Source organism: Dermochelys coriacea, chromosome 2 (assembly GCF_009764565.3).
Source record: "Dermochelys coriacea isolate rDerCor1 chromosome 2, rDerCor1.pri.v4, whole genome shotgun sequence".
Lineage (NCBI taxonomy): Eukaryota > Metazoa > Chordata > Testudines > Dermochelyidae > Dermochelys > Dermochelys coriacea.
In genome coordinates, this window is record NC_050069.1 from 5546541 (window position 1) to 5563976 (window position 17436).

General features: G+C 43.7%; 1 protein-coding gene across 1 annotated transcript in view; it reads right to left on the reverse strand.

Annotated features, from left to right (window-relative positions):
* Positions 1-15271, reverse strand: part of RHPN1 (rhophilin Rho GTPase binding protein 1) — a 54446-nt gene extending 39175 nt beyond the window's left edge. The window contains 3 exon segments of the mRNA XM_043507244.1: positions 1746-1861; positions 7642-7718; positions 15067-15271. Coding sequence (XP_043363179.1) covers positions 1746-1861; positions 7642-7718; positions 15067-15256 — 383 coding nt within the window. The 5' untranslated portion in view covers positions 15257-15271.
* Positions 15272-17436: the final 2165 nt, after the last annotated feature.

Here is a 17436-nt window from a genome sequence, read left to right on the forward strand (position 1 = left end):
CAATCTGAGGAGTTATCAAATGTTTGCTTAGTTAATTCTTTGTACAGAGATATTAAAAATATGGTTTATTGCCAACCCCTTAATTGCTTCAATTACTTTGCTGAGCCAGTGGTGTTTGAACAAGATGGGAAAAGACTTTCATTGTTTAACTGTCTCAGTCAGTTTATTTATCCATCAAACAAAAGCTACTACACCGTCCAACAAAACTGCATTTTATTTCAAACACAGCATTCACTGTAGCTTCTTAGGAAAGAGGAATGATGCTCCCAACAGATCATTTTAAGGAGTATGGTTCTGTCTACAATGGGAACTTGTCCTGACTCCAACAGCTAATGTTCAGCCACCCACATAGCTGAAACCCTGCTTAATGGTAAGCTCCATCAACCAGTACTAATCACAGCTTTCCTTGACTACATTTTGGGTTTGCAGTGGTAGACAAGGCCTAGAAGTCTTCAGTGCTAACCACTGGAGACCAAGGTCACATCCTTAAAGCCATGGAAAAATAGCAATATTTTACTAAATTACTTTTAATTTCAGCTGATTTTATGAGTCAAGTTTTGGTTTTCCATTAACTCCAAAACTTCATGAAATCTCAGATTTCATGGCCAACCTCTGCTGAGAATGGACCTGTTTAATCTCAAAAACAGGCTCACCACAGAAAGTTATCAGTGAAAAAGTGTTCAAACTGCTGATCCAAATGTTTCAGCGGCCTGAAAAAGAGCAACATCCGAGTGTTTTGCTTTCTAACTTAGCCCAGGTGCTCCTCACACTCCCCAACAAAGTAATTAAGTTGCCCGTGTTTTGCCTTTCATTCCTTCTAGCTCCCTCACCCTTTTTGCCATATGCCGGATTTGAAATGCCTATGTTAGGAGGATGGAAACTACTTGCTGTCCACATTCTTGGATGCCCTATGAATGGCAGGTATCATCACTCTGATTCATGATTTTGATATAAACAGCACACCCAGGCACATTCCTGCTGACATGGAACATTTCTCCTTGGTTTTATGAAGCAGGGTTGTGCAGAAAAGGACACAGCAAGATTTCAAGTCTTCCAATTAGATGAGGCATTACGTAGGGCTTGTCTATATGGAGCAGACGTAGGGCTTGTCTATATGGTGCGGTAATGAGCACTATGGGCGTGTGATTTCAACACACACCAACGTGTTACGCATTAATTGGTCTGTGTAGACCTTGTTGGTGCAGACTAAGAGTTCCCTAGTGAGCAGCAGCAGGGTCTACACAGACCAATTAAAGCACAACATATTAGTACGCTTAGAAATCACTTCCCCATCGTGCGCATTACCCCATCATGCAGAAGTGGAGGGCGAGAAGTGGCCAGAAGTTGAAGCCACCAGTAAAGCGTTATCAGGGCAGCAGCACAACACAGGGTTATGTTCTTCCTTTCTGGTTTCTAGTCATGCTGCAAAAGGAGGTAGGGAAAAAGACGCAGCCATACCAACAGACCCATAATTAACAGGGAGAGTCTTAGTCAGTCACCTTATCTATCCCCCAATTGACCGGTATAGGAAACAATGACGGAATAGCCGGAATATACGCTTCCCCTCTCCAATACAGGTAGCCTAGTAACACCAAGTCACTAGTTTTTGTAAGCAAGCAAACTGACATGTTTCTAGTGCAAGTCATTGTCTCTTGATAGAAAGGAGCATAATCAGTCTAAAACAAGAAGCAATTCAGAATGCTAGCACACAGGTGTTCTAGCATTGGAGATGGACCAGTGCTCACTTGAAGAGGTTTTCTGCCCCAGCTCGCATTCTCATCTCCTTGTTGATCTGTTGGTTAATTCGTGCACGGCGGTGCTGCAGTTTGCTGCGCTGGGTCTGTGCAAAGGGATCGCAGCCCTGCTAAGAGAAAAAAAGATTGTCACAACATATCCTGTTCAAACAGAACATCTTCACCCAACTTAGAACATCCTTTCTATCCCACCCTCCTATACCACCAGCCTCATCTGTTTCTTTTTCAAATCCGCTCTGGAGAACCATTGCTTCTGGACAGCCCACAAGCAGCGAGTCAACAGATAACAGCTTAACACAAAAGCCTCTGCTATTCTTTCCTCCAGGTTTGATCATCTTTCTTTGCTTTGTGTCAAAGTGCCAAGGACAATGACATGGCTTAATAACAAACATATATGGTGTGAAGTGTAGTTTTAGTTCATAACGTGTCTACACAGCCGACGTTAAAGTGCTGCGGCTCCAGCGCTGTAATAAAACCACCTCTGCGAGGGGAATAGCTCCCAGCGTTGGAGCACTGTCTACAGCACCATTTTGCAGCGCTGAAACTTGCATGGCTCAGTGGTGTATTTTTTCACACCCTTGAGAGAAAAAGTTTCAGCGTTGTAAGTGGCAGTGTAGTCAAGGCCTTAGCTCCACTTGCTTGTTATACTGCAATAAAGCCCGCCCAGAGTGCTCTAACTCACTCCCCGTCCACACTCGCAAGTAGATCGCTCTGACTCCCTGGCTAGAGCGCTGCTGATACTCCACCTCCCAGAGAAGGATAAGGTTTGCTGCGTATTGGGTGAAAGTGTGAACGAGGGCTTATGTTACAGCACTGTGATTGCCCTCCAGAAACATCCCATAATCCCATTAACTGAAGTGGCCTCTCTTGTTTTTGTTGTGAACTCCAGCAGGAATGTAGAAGTGGCCCTTTCAAAGCTCCAATTTGGAGTGCCCGCTGCTTATCAGCTCAGATTAAACAAACAAACAGCTGTTTGCTTTGAGTGAGTGAGAGAGAGAGAGAGGCGGGGAGGGAGGGGCGTCTGTACTTACAAGACAGCATGCTGACACACTCAGCAGCCCAAAAACCCACTCTCTCTCCCCCCACATATACACAACACACTCCCCCCCTCCCTTCCCCATTTGAAAAGCACATTGCAGCCCCTTGAACACTGGGATAGCTGCCCATAATGAACCGCTCCCAATGCGGCTGCAAGTGCTGCAAATGGGGCCACACCAGTGTGCTTTCAGCTGTCAGTGTGGACAGACTGGAGCGCTTTCCCTACTGCGCTGTGTGAAGGCTGGTTTAACTCAAAGTGCTCTACATCTGCAAGTGTAGCCAAGCCCTTAATTTCACAAGAGTTTGCTATCTACTGAATATTTCAGTCCCCTTTTTCCCTTTATCTGCACCATTCTTAGAGATCTGCATCTGACACAGACAGCAGCTGAAATATTCCAGCTATCACTTAATTACAATCACTTGCTCTCCCTTAGCACTCCCTTCTACAATACTGACTCCACTTGCTGACCTCCGTTCCCTTGATATCAACACTAGCACTATATTTCAAATGCCTCATTCCTTTCAGCAAATGACAATAAATAGTCACACTGACGATCACTGCAGTAAGCCACCTACTGAGGTTATTCAGCGATTCAAGCACTCTTGGAAACAACAAAGCCTTTTGAAAATGCATTATAGTGGTCTGGTACCATTGTTGCTTAGATTGCCTGGATTACTAGGTGGATATCCAGGTAGTTTTAAAAACATGGGATTTCTCAGGAGTGGAATAGTGTATGTTGTATCCTTTACAGGACTTTATCGGATGGACATAGCATGGAAGATTTAGGATGCCAGCCGTAGGAGCCTCAGATCACAGTAAATCTATAACTGTAGCCTGGACACTAGCATCCTGATTTTCCATGGGTGATGAGCTCCCGCTGAATTCAGGATTTGAGTTTGCTCAGCAACTCTGAAAATCAGGGCATTACTTTAAATGTAATCCATTTATCACTTTTATTCTCTTCTACACTCCCTTCCCCCCCCCCAAAATTTTTTTCTTTGAGTCAGTCTCTTTATAGGAAGGGAATTGTTATGAGTTTAATCATCACTTTGGGGAATCGCAAATATATATTATCTTGAAGTTTCACAAGGAGAGGGAAAGAAATATTAGAGGGTACTCCCAACAGAAACACTGTTAGGAGGAGGATCTCAGATTCCACAGTGACACAAAAGCTCTACCCACACAGAAAGATTGAATTGCTTCTCACACAATAGAAAATAAATGGTGAAATGTGCTCCCTAGGAGTGCCAAGGACCTAAATAAAGAGCCTTTTTTGGAGGGGTCCAAGGCAGGGGAGTTGTGTTAAAATGGAGACATGGAAGTCTGCTATTCTTATGTTAATATCAGATAATCTGCAACAACAAAACCACCCATTCCAGCAAGCTAAATTTTAGTTTACACAAATAGGGTGAATTTCACCCCAGTGCAGCCAGCACAAGTCCTACTTCAGTTCTGCCTAGGCCACGTGCTGGCCTCCAGAACTGGGACTGGGTGGAATTCACTCAATCTCTCATGAAGTTTTTTAGAGCAACAGAATGACCTTATTTCTAGCCACCACATAGTGCCATAGCTTTAGAAAAAAAAGACTAACTCCTCCTGCTCTTTTCAGAGCCTCTCAACACTTATTATAGCTCTGCTTAGGTCAAAACCCAAAACAAAGCCCCTACTTTTAACAACAAAACAAAGCCACTACTTTTTTTTAAGCCACTAAGACTAGCTTACATTAGCTTCTCATGTGGCATCAGCTTATTTCACTTGTCTTCTCCTGACCACCACAGGGTGGGGATAGGGACAGGGCATCATCTCCTTGCCCTCACCTAGGCAGCAGGCTCTGGTGGGTAGGGAATCTGTGTTGGTCTGTGAGGTGCCATGCCCATCTGTAGAGATGGACACATTTTCTACAGCACCCATCATGGTACCTGGGTATGTGCTTGGATGATGATAAAGTTAAATTTGCATGGAGAAGTCCACAGTAGACTTTGTGAAGTCTTGTCTCTCCTCCTTGCTTAAAGGAGGTACTGCTTGGGGAATATACGGATTATAGAATAGGTGATAATGTGCTTCGTGCTGAGAGGAGACAGTAGTCTTATAAATGCAGGCTAAGACTGCTATGTGGCCAACACAGCTGCAAGAAAGTCTCTAAAGGAGAAACTACAGGCCTCAGCTCTGGTTCATGATATTATTATGGAGGGGCCAATAAAAACCTAATTCTTGACTGCAAAAGAGATGATGTGGATTTGGAAACCTGCCCTAGTTAAAAAAATGAAAGATGGACAGGAAATAAGTGCAACTTATTTAGGAATGGAAAAATAATGAAATCATATTTGTTTTGATTAATAACTGAGGTGGGGTGGGAAATGTTGCTTGTGAAAAGATTCAAGGTAATTTATAACTTATTGGGGACTAACTGTTCTGGATATTTTGAAATCATACAAAAAGACTGACTTGAGTGAGTTACTGGTATAAGCATGGACGTTTGTGATTACTGTTGAGCAGCATTCAGCCTGCAGACTAACATAAGAGATGGCATGACCTCTGTTGCTCAGCTTCTAATACTCTGATTAATGCTCAGATGTGACATATAAAGTAATCTGTGCATGCATTACAAAGATTGGAGAAAGGCAGAGAAGGAGATCATGAAACTTCTGAATGAATTAAATGGGTCACTAGGACTAAAAACTAGCTTCCCCACAAGTCTCATGTGTGAGATGATGAAAACAAATGAATAACTCTGAGGACTATTGTTTTAAGGCGCAAATGCTGAGCTCTCAAAAGGTCCACACCCATTTTTCAAACACTCTGCTTCTTCACCGAAGTGAATTTAATATAAGAGATTGAATCTTGCCATTCTTAGCAAGAATGAGGAATATTGCAGCCACAGAGCCCTATTCTGCGATTGTGCCAGTAATTCCAAGCTAAGATGGAGCATGCTGGGGGACCTCAAAGGAGCATCTAGGTCAGAGGTGGGCAAACTACGGCCCACAGGACACATCGGACCCGCAGGACCCTCCTGCCCGACCCCTGAGCTCCTGGCCCAGGAGGCTCGCAGCCTCAGCTCACTGCACTACCGGTGCAATGCTCTGGGCGGTGGTGCTGCGAGCTCCTGGGGCAACGCAGCTGCAGAGCCCAGCCTGACCTGGTGCTCTGTGCTGTGCGGTGGTGTGGCTGTAGTGCCGCCAGCCACCAGTGCTCCAGGCAGTGCAGTAAGGGGGCAGGGAGCGGGGGTGGGGGGTTGGATAGAGGACAAGGAAGTTCAAAGGGGTAGTCAGAGGGTGGGGAATGGGGGGGTTGAATGGGGGCAGGGTTCCCAGGGGGGCAGTCAGGAATGAGAGGAGAGGTTGGATGGGGCAGTCGGGGCAGAGGGTCCGAGGGTGGTCAGGGGACAGGTGTCCCGGGGGGGGCCGTCACGAGGCGAGAAGCAGGGGCCACGCTTGGCTGTTTGGAGTGGCACAGCCTCCCCTAAACGGCCCTCTGTACAATTTTGGAAACCCAATGTGGCCCTCAGACCAAAAAGTTTGCCCGCCGCTGATCTAGGTGCTAGTCAAGTGGAGGAAAATGCAGTCACTAAAAACAGACAAGCAAGTCTCAGAGTTGATGACAATTTCTAAGAGAACCTGTTAAAAATCATCACAGCAGATTCAAGGAGACTGAAATGTCTAAAAAAAATTGGTTCAGAAGGAATGCAAAACTCTTAGGGATCCCTTAAAATGGATATCAGATACTGCTACATTCATGAAAAATCCCATCCCTAACCACAAGAATTTAATTAACCAAATCCGTATGTACCTCTTTGAAGGGACAGAGGTGAGGCAAACAGAACAGATGTGGGGATGCTGACATATATACACGGCAAAGGAGACAGAGCTCTAAGAAGCCCACCTTAATTGATTAGTCTCATGACAGTTGGTATGGCAACACCCATTTTTTCATATTCTCAGAACATGCCGAGCACCCACACTCTTAATATCCAACCCCTTTAAGGTATCTCCAATCAAGCACCCAAAATCAGTAGTCACTTTGGGAAACTCTGGCCTTCTTGTATGCCTCCAGGAACATCTTAACCACAGACGTGAGATGAGGCAAGGCAGCATTAAACTTAATTTTTTCGTTATACAGCAGCCTTGGAGGTTGCACTCTTTGGATTTGCCCAAAATACTATGTAGTTTCCGATAAAGATGCACTGTGCTGCTCGCAGAGTCATGAGTTTATAAAAGCAAGCATTTGAACAAGCGCTCATGTTTACTGCCTTTTTAGTTGAATATTACATCTCACCATTTAAACAATCAAGTTTCATGAGATAGTTTTCAATTCCCACCTATGCTCTTCAGCCAGTCATAAAATGCAGTAAAATTGTACTGGAAAGATGGGTATTAAACTGGATCATGTAGCACAGGGTTATGGGAGGGGTGGCTTAAGCATAGAAATGCAAGTCAGGATCTTGAGACTTACTGCTTTTAGGAAATTCATTTGATCTCTCTGCCTCATCTTCCTCCACCCACTGTAAAACTGAGTAACCCTCCCACCTCCCTGTGAGATACTTAGTAAAGCCTTTTGAAGATTAGAAGTACTATCACAAAGTACCATTACTGAACAGTTTGTTAGAATGAGCACTATGCAACAACTACAGTAGGTAGTAACTAAGGTCTAGATTCTAGTCTCTAGCCACTCCTGCCATTTTAAAATGCAATTACTTTTAAACTGACGGAAAGAAGGAAATTCTGCCACCATTTTACCTCAAGACATTTTTACCGATGGGAAAACAAGCAGATAATCTAAAATGAAGGTTCTTCAGATTTAAAGTGAGAGAACACCACAACAACAACTCAGGCACTTTTGGAAAAATCTCATCCGTAGTATGCATCTCCTCGGACAGCCTGCACTCAAATGAACGAAGAACGGTTGCCTGTTTCTGCTGACCAGAGCCCCTGGAGATTTAAAAGTGCCATATAAAGAAAAACAAAACCTGCACTACAGTTTTCAGTGAGGCTATTTCTTCCAAAGCCTGTCAGTTACTTGGGCAAGAGGGGCACCTGGGATGGCTTTTAAACTTCAGTAGAAATTTCCTTGCTTGATTTCCTGCATAATCATAAACCCAATTCTGAAACATAATGAGCAACTGTAATTAAATAAAAGCTTTCAGAGTAGCAGCCGTATCCACAAAAAGAAAAGGAGGACTTGTGGCACCTTAGAGACTAACAAATGCATCCGATGAAGTGAGCTGTAGCTCACGAAAGCTTATGCTCAAATAAATTTGTTGCACCTTAGAGACTAACAAATTTATTTGAGCATAAGCTTTCGTGAGCTACAGCTCACTTCATCGGATGCATTTGTTAGTCTCTAAGGTGCCACAAGTCCTCCTTTTCTTTTTGTCATTAAATGAAATTAGTGGTAACCTCTCAGGCCTTTACTGAATATTAAAGGCATTTGTGTGCAGTTGCTACAGTTGCACAAGTCACATTTTGAGTGAAATTCAAGGTTTAACTCTAGATTTCTTAGCCATCCTTTGCAGTGGACTTAAATCAGGTAAGTAAACATACAGCATCTCCTCTGTCAACAGGTGTCCATAATCTTTGTTGCATGCATAGAACAGTCAGAACGCAGCACAGATTGTATGTACTTAGAGTACAGCATGTTAAGAAAGCTATAGGAATGAAGAAGATATGGGTCATTAAGTTACATGAGTTGTGTCCAACACTGAAGTTTATTGCCTCTGACAAACCAGGATTAGAGCCAGTATTATTCTAGCAAGTCCGTTATAGGCCCCAAAAGCCTACCAAACATTACATTCAGTGTCCAACACAAAAGGAAAACAAAGTGTTCTGTAGAAATGTGCTAGAGCTATGTTTCAGTGCTGTGAAAGAGTGAGAGGCTGGTCTCATGCAAAGTGAAGGGGACAAAAGATATACAAGGCCCCTTACAAGTCAACTGGTAATTGCTGCTGACTTAAGATTTGTCTACATGGGGACATTTAAAAGCATAATTATACTTCTGTAGTTATACTTGTATAAATCCTCACGTGGACACTTATTCTATTACAGGAGCATCTACATAGGGAGATATACTAACAAGTAAGTTTGGCAAAAATCAGATTTTTTTAAAATCATTTTGATGGATAATATCGATGTTTACTTTTAACCATTTGTATCAATTTAAATGTTCACAGTTTGGGAATTTATGGAGGAAATCAGACAACTTAATGACAGTAGATGTTGAGATTCAAAAAGTTAAAGCTTTGTAACCATTAAAGCGCAAATTGTCATCACATCAAAATATACAAAGTAAATATCCTTAAATCAAACTAAGTTCTCAAGCAGCATTTTCTAATTTTGCCTATCTGTAAATTTCTATTATTATTGATGGATATATTTTTCTGTCTGTTTGGGCGATGGCGTGGAGGGCATGAAATCAACATTTACTGATAAAAATCTAATTGTTTGAAGCCAAAGTATGCTGGTAACTTTCCTCATGCAGACAAGCCCTTATCAATGCTTTGTTTTGACATAGTCATCAAACATCATACTTTGCACCTTAATGCTTATGGATGCTTCTTAGACAACATTGATAGGTGTGCTTTCTGATACCACACCTATGAGGTTGGTGCTGACTAACTATGGCTCCCAGCTGGAGCACAACATTCAGACGTGATGCGAATTTGCAGGTTTGAAGGAGTCTAAACTCCCACTTAACAGTTAAAGTGCAAGGAAGCCAATGTTAGTACAACTCTCAAAAAAAGTTACAGATGGAGGACTATAGCAATGATAATTCTACTCATGTGACCCTTTGCCTGTGAGTAATGTCAACATTAAAGTGCTTTGTGTAATTGTGGCAGAGCACTGGGAGTGTGGCTCCCAGCGCTACAAAACCCCCCACCTCCATGAGGGGAATAGCTCCCAGTGCTGGTACACCATCTACATTGGCACTTCACAGTGCTGAAACTTGCAGCACTCAAGGGGGTGTTTTTTCACACCCCGAGCGAGAAAGTTGCAGCATTGTAAAGTTTCAGTATAGACAAGCCCTATGAAATGATGCATAACGGAGAATAGGTTGCAAGTTGAGAAGCGTGAAGATGCATGTAGATGTTGAAGGGGAAGCCAGGATGTACACTCCAGTATAGGTTCAAAACTTTCACCCTTCAGAAGTAATCTGTAACGCACCCAGATGGGCACCTTCACATATCAGAGAGCAGCTGATGCTTTCGAACATTTGAACATTTTCTGGAGCTCTTCTCCAATCCTTCCCCTCTACCAATTAGGTATCTAGCAGCATGAAAACAGAATTAGCTATTCCTGAGACTTATTCCTTACTTGAGGTCATAAATTGCACATTTGCATCTATTATTTATTTATTTGGTGTATGCAATACAGTCAAGCCAAGCGTGTTCTTATCAACGATATTCAAGGCACAAAGACCTACAAGAAGTTGAGTTATTTTGCAGTCGTCCACAACCTGTGTCATGGTTTGTGGCTGCCCACATTGACATAGTGAACTGTCTCTAAAATGTCACAGAAATTCCATGTTTACACTACCACTTATGTCAATATAACTTATGTCGCTCAGGAGTGTGGACATAGCCCCAGACTGTAAACTCTTTAGGGCAGGGACTGTCTTTTTGTTGCGTCTGTACAGCACCTACCACAATAGGGTCCTGGTCCATGACTACGGCTCTTAGGCATTATGGGAATGCAAATCATCAATAATCAGAGACTATCAAGGACAGGTTTCAGAGTAGCAGCCGTATTAGTCTGTAACTGCAAAAAGAACAGGAGTACTTGTGGCACCTTGGAGACTAAAATTTATTTGAGCATAAGCTTTCATGAGCTACAGCTCACATCATCGGATAAAGTGAGCTGTAGCTCATGGAAGCTTATGCTCAAATAAATTTGTTAGTCTCCAAGGTGCCACAAGTACTCCTATTCTTTTTTCAGGGACTATTAAGTATTTCACTCCTAAGTTTAGGTTTGAATGCAGCCTGGGGCAATTGTGACTGATGATTGTTTGGTGCCTTACAATGTATGAACTGAGGTGAACTTGTACTAACTAGCTCATTTCCTGGTGTTCACATCTCTCTCACCCAAAAAAAGCCTTACCAGCAGCCTCAGCAGAGGTAAAAGACTGAATATTCCATGGAGTCTGAATTATCCTGCCTTCAGAGACCATACCTCCAGGTAAGGTTGAGGAACCTTGTGGCGCAGCACGTGGGCAATTTATATTACTGCGGGTCTTGTTTTATGCTAACCACAAAGACTTGAATCTGCAAGACTGCCAATTTAGCACCTCACAAACAGTGAGTTACCACCACACAGTAATTGAACTTACAAATATTGTGCATTTAAATCTGCAAGTTTGCTACAATAGGGCAACAACGCACATTTTGTACAGGAGAAAAAGGGTATGAGAGAGTCTGAAATGCTGAACAAACATTCTGAAAACCCAATTCTACTAGTTTTTTCTCTAGTTTTTTTACTCTGTCATCAGTGATTCTGATGAGAAAGTACTGCTGAATTAAGATGGCAGGATTTAGCCACTATATAGTAAATTAGAGATAGTAAAAGTTAAAACAAATTCTGCCCATGAATAGCAACCACGGAGACAACACTAGGTACATACTTTGAAAAGCTAAAGCTGCATTAGGTTTTTATCCGTCTTAGTTTTATTTCACTCCCAAAATACCAAAAGCAATTAGAGTCCATCACTCTGGACAAGTTACTGTATTTCAGACTCTCTCTATAAATTCATTTGGAGGTACAATAACTAAAGATAAGTGCCACTGGGGTTGTGCCTATTTTTGCCAGGGGTGAATTTAGCATTCTCACTGTTTTATATTTACTTCTCCAGCTTACGAGAGGTTTGAGACATTTTATTTAAAAAAATGCCAATATCTAAATTACTCATATGCTATAACTCTATGGGCCGAATTTCAGTATAATGGGGGCATTTTTTTTTTTTTTTTAGAAAAAAAATCAATTTTCTATAGTCCTACAGAAGGTTATAACTAGAAATGCTAGCTCAGCTACCTACTGCAGCACAAAAGACATTGCTATAATTAAATGAAGCATTTTAAGTCCAGGACCCCAGTCCTGCCTCTGATCCATTCGTCCTAACTTTTCATCCATTCATGTGGACCCTATATAGAGTTCAGGACATAGTCCAAGGCCTGGTTTAGGTTCTTATAATGCAAAACACACACATGATGATGAACACAGTATAAAAAACGTATACAGAACAGATGCATGCATTACTATACACAGTATAAGAGCCGATCACCAGAACATCTGGGCAGGTTGGCATTCCCGTACTGCTTAAAATACTGTTCTGGACAGGGGTGCTTTTGAATTAGGGCCTATGGTAAGAAATCCAACAGAAGTCAATGGAACTACTCACTGGAATAAGCATTACTTCCAGTGAGCAATGTTGAAGTATCAGGCCCTTAATATTACCAAAAAGAAAAGGAGTACTTGTGGCACCTTAGAGACTAACAGTTAGTCTCTAAGGTGCCACAAGTACTCCTCTTCTTTTGCAAATACAGACTAACACGGCTGCTACTCTGAAATCTGTCATTAATATTACCAGTTATCTTATTTCTAAGAGAGAAACTGTTAGATACTTTAGGACCAAAGTTTAGATATTAAAAAGTTTCACTGTCTATTCACAATTCAAAGAAAACTGGTAGTAGTGGTTGAGATTTATGTTCCTCAACTACATTTGTAACCCACACATTCTAGAACGGGGCTCTTGTAGGAGAATGGGAAAGTGAAGCTGACTAGAGATGTGAAACCGATTATCCTACTTGTGTGCACCCACCAGTTGAATGAAGAACAAACTGTAAGAGCCTGAAGCACAAGAATAGATTTAAAAAAAAATCTCCAATATTTTTAGACCAAGAAATCCACTTAAGGAAACTACCAACATTTGAGAAGCAACGCATGTAGTGGTAGTACAGCAGATCTAACAGGCAGATCATACAGATTGATATTTTGTCCTTTACATAGGAAAAGCTACTTCCTGCAGCAAGCTCCATTAGGTGTTTAATATAGCAATTAGGGCCTCAAACTCAGACAGCACCCACTATAACTGATCCCATTTTCGGAGGGAGGCTGCGTTACAAGGTATGCTTTACAACATACACCATTTTAAAAAAGTCTATTGATAATAGCTGTATCACACAATCTTTTAACAACTCATTATTAAAACTCTCTAAAAAGATTCTCAATGTTGACTGATGCACTGAACAAAAGATAAAAGGATAATAAAAAAAAATCAAGTCCAATGCTCCAAACTGTAAAAAGTTACTCTGATCATTGGGGGTATAGGAGGAGGGGGGAGAAAGAGTGTGGGCAGGGGGAGTGAAATCACTAAAATGAGACATGGTGGTGCAAGCATAGAGCAGTCCGCATGTCACAAAAGTTAGGGCAATAGACCAGTTCTGTGCACAAGTAGGGAACAGATGTATCAGAGCCTCCATGACAGAACGTTAGCATGTACAGAAGATACTGTTACTCTTGTATCTGTAAAAAGAAAAGGAGTACTTGTGGCACCTTAGAGACTAACAAATTTATTTGAGCATAAGCTTTCGTGAGCTACAGCTCACTTCATCGGATGCATTCCTAGTATCTGTGATTCTCCACAAAAGAGTAAAGCCATAGCAACCACACCTACACAGTTCTCTTCCTGAGAAACGAGTGCATTACAGTTACTGATTCTTCTTTCAAGAGACACCATCAACTTGTAGGGATAGTGTTTTTTGTTTGTTTTTTCGGTTTTTTATAAGTGTCAAGTCATTAGAGGTGCTACAGTTGTTCTTGAGTTGTCAGGTCAGTTTTTGTGGGTTTACAACCATGTTTTCTTACTTCAGATGTTTCTCTCCTGCCTGTTGCTGTCAGAGGACCCCACACATACAGTAAACGGACTTCCTTGCAGAAGAGAAACAGTGAAACAAACTATAACAAAGTAAGCTACAACAAAATATACACACTTTACTAATCTTTTGTTATAGGTAGCACCTGCAGTTATAAATACTGCAGGAAAATTCTGAGACAAATGTGACTTAAATTGACTGTGTCCCTTTAAATTAAAATAAGAAAGGTTAAAACTTAGAACTTAACTGAAGATTGTTTAGAGTAGCAGCCGTGTTAGTCTATATGCACAAAAAAGAAAGGAGCGCTTGTGGCACCTTAGAGACTAACAACGAAACAGATGCAATGCATCCGATGAAGTGAGCTCTGGCTCACGAAAGCTTATGCTCAAATAATTCGTTAGTCTCTAAGGTGCCACAAGTCCTCCTTTTCTTTTTTTGAAGATTCTTTATTGATCTTTACCTAGAAGAGGCTGTGGATTCAAACCTACGCCCTTACTGAGGAAAACATCTACTGAACTAATGGGAGATTTGTCTGAGGAAGAGCTGTCGCTACACATCAGATTACAATGACAATTTACACCAAATTAGCAAACAAACTTTCAGGACACACAGAAATTGGCACACTTCACACGGTTTTGAAAAAAGAAAAGGAGTAATGAAGTGAGCTGTAGCTCACGAAAGCTTATGCTCTAATAAATCTGTTAGTCTCTAAGGTGCCACAAGTCCTCCTTTTCTTTTTGCAAATACAGACTAACACGGCTGCTACTCTGAAACAGTTTTGAAAGCCATTATTTATCCACCTTATGGTTTACAACCAGTGTTCGTAAAATACTTGGAATGAAAGAGTCGCGCAGTAGCAATGTGCCACACACTACCTACATTAAAACCCCTCATACAAGCAATACCAATATTTTATGTTCTAGGAATATCCCTGAAGTTTTCCTCCCTCCTGTTATTAATTTTTGTTGCATCACTAGTTTATTAGCCGTCAGATCTAGCAGATAAGTTCATACAAACTAAACAGCTCAATAAGTAAAGACATGTGGTAAAACTGCCAGCATGGTGACTGCCTCATATGCCCACCTTCGATACAAATTTAGCTACCTAACCAGGCACACGATGCAATGCCATACTGCTTACGTTGCAGTAACAGATAAATAGTGAGAGGGGTTCAGGCAGGAGAGGAACCCCGTAGGGGGAGAAAAGGACTAGTCCCCCGCCCCCGTTGCCCTGGCACGGGGGGGGGCGCGGCCCCCCGCCCCCGCCCCCGTTGCCCTGGCACGGGGGGGGGGGGCGCGGCCCCCCCCCCCGCCCCCGTTGCCCTGGCACGGGGGGGGGGCGCGGCCCCCCGCCCCCGGTGCCCTGGCACGGTCCCGCTCGCCGCCCCGGGGGCTGTTCCGCCCGCGCCCCGCACTCACCTTCCGGACGCTGCCGCCTCTCCGGGGGCCGCGGCAGGAGGGAAGGCGCCGTCTCCCTCCGCGGGAACCATGGTGGCGGGGGGGGGGGGGGGGAGGCCGCGCTCCCCTCAGCCAGGCCGGCAGCCGCGGTCCCACGGCGGCTCACCGCGGGCCCCCAAGGAGAGGCGGGACACTGGGGCCGCTCCGCCATAGAGAGGCGGGTTGCCCTCGAGTGAAAGCACGATGTCCAATGGCACGAGGATGGGGGGGGGGTGGGGCCAGGGGCGTCTCCGCCCCGCTCCCTGCCTCAGCGGCGCCCGAGGGAGGAGACCCCTGTCGCCCCTGGCAACGCTGGGAAGTAGAACGCCGACGACGTCCACGGGGGCGGGGGCCGCCTGGCCACGGGCCTGCCTGGAGGCGCGCGCGGGGGGGAGCGCACGCGGCCTCTGCACCCGCCCGCTTCTAGCCCATTCTCACATCTGGGCCATTTTAACCCTCTCTTCCCTCGCCCCTGCCGCAGCTGGGGCAGCCCCTTGCACCCCGGTCCCCATCTGGGCCGCTGAACCCCTCTCTTTCCCCACCTCTCCAACATCTGGCCCGTTGCTGTGGGGGGGGGGGGAGGCACTAGCAACGCGAAATGCACGTAAAAGCCTTGTCTCTGGGACGCTGCATTGCCCCTTCCCTGCAGCAATCTGAGCTGAACCCTCACCGCAGCCCTGTCCCAGCGGGAGTTTACACGTCCGCCTCCCCCCCCCCCACTATCGCTGCAGTTTGTGGTGCATTTGTCTAAGGGCAGGTCTGCACGGCAGAATTACTTCCCTACAAACTGCGTTGCTGGGTGGTTGGAATCCACACCCTTAGGCCAAGTAGTTATGTCAACCTAGTGTGTGTGTAGAGCATGCTAGGTCAGCAGGAGAGCTTCTCTGCCAGCACAACCACTGCCTCTTGCAGCGGCCCCTTACACCACCAAGGAGAGCTCTTTCCTGTTGATTTAGAGCATCTTCCTTAAAGCACTACAGTGATCAGCAGTGCCCATGTGCCATTTAAGGGTTGACCTGCTCTCAGCCAGGAAATGTAGTTCACCTTGGACTGAGTAGGAGCAAAACCTGTTTCCTCTTGAGCTGCTCCTCTGTTGGCCTCGTCTATCATGAAGTCCCTGCTTGTTTAGAGCTTTTTCTCTTCGAAACAACAAGTGCTAGGCAACTCTACAAAACTACAGTAGAGAGTTCAGAGTAGCAGCCGTGTTGTCTGGTATCCGCAAAAAGAAAAGGAGGACTTGTGGCACCTTAGAGACGAACCATTTATTTGAGCATAAGCTTTCGTGGGCTACAGCTCACTTCATTCGATGCATGCCTAGGCTCAAATAAATTGGTTAGTCTCTAATTTTAGTGCCACAAGTACTCCTTTTCCTTTAACAATAGAGAGAATAGAAATTGTGTAGAAAAGCACTCAAGAGTCTAGAAATGCCCATACTTAAGGTTGCATGCACCACACTAACTACTTCCCCATCTATATCCTAATGCATACAGTTTGAGCGCTGGTCTATACTTAAAAGTTAAATGGACCTAGCTATATCACATATGGGTGGGAACAATTCTCCCTCTTGAATGCTGTAGTCAAGCTGATGTAACCTCCTATGTCGCCTGCCCCACTCACCAGTTGGACGTAGCTAGGTTGATGGAAGAATTCCTTCATCAATCTAGCTACCGCCACTCAGGGAGGTGGATTAGTATCCTACATCAATAGAAAAACCTCTGCTGTCAGTATAGGAAGAAACTATGCTATGATGCTACAGCAGCACAGCTGGTCCAATAAAAGATATTATCTCACTCACCTTGTCTCTCAAACTGTTAGGCAGTGAGAGTACTGAGGCTGCTGCTTATGATACTAAATAGGGTTGTTTCATTGTTACCTTGTTCTCTTCTCTTTCCACCTGTAGACTCATGTTCATGGTTTTAGCACATTTGGGAACAGGGAATGCCTTTTTTTATATGTATAAAGTAGTGCACCTAACATAACAGGCTCTTGACTCTTCGTTAGGGACTCTAGGTTCTACCACAGTACAAATCTAAGCCTTTAATTACATGATCACATAATATTCCACAGGGGCCCTGCCTCATCAGCATGCAGTCTGAAGGGTGCACATTAGATAGGAGTGCACTCATTTAATAATGAGGTCAAATTAGTGTATTAAATATTCACTTTTGTACTATTAATAAAAGCCTATACACTAACTTATCCCCACCTCTGCTTTTCCAGTACATCCTCTTGCCATCTTTTTCTGTTGCAGGCTCTTTAGGGCCAGGATCATACATCGCATGTCACACAGTACAGAGCACATTGTCACCATAACCCATTTAAAAAGGGGGTGCATCTTATTTGGTCTCCTAA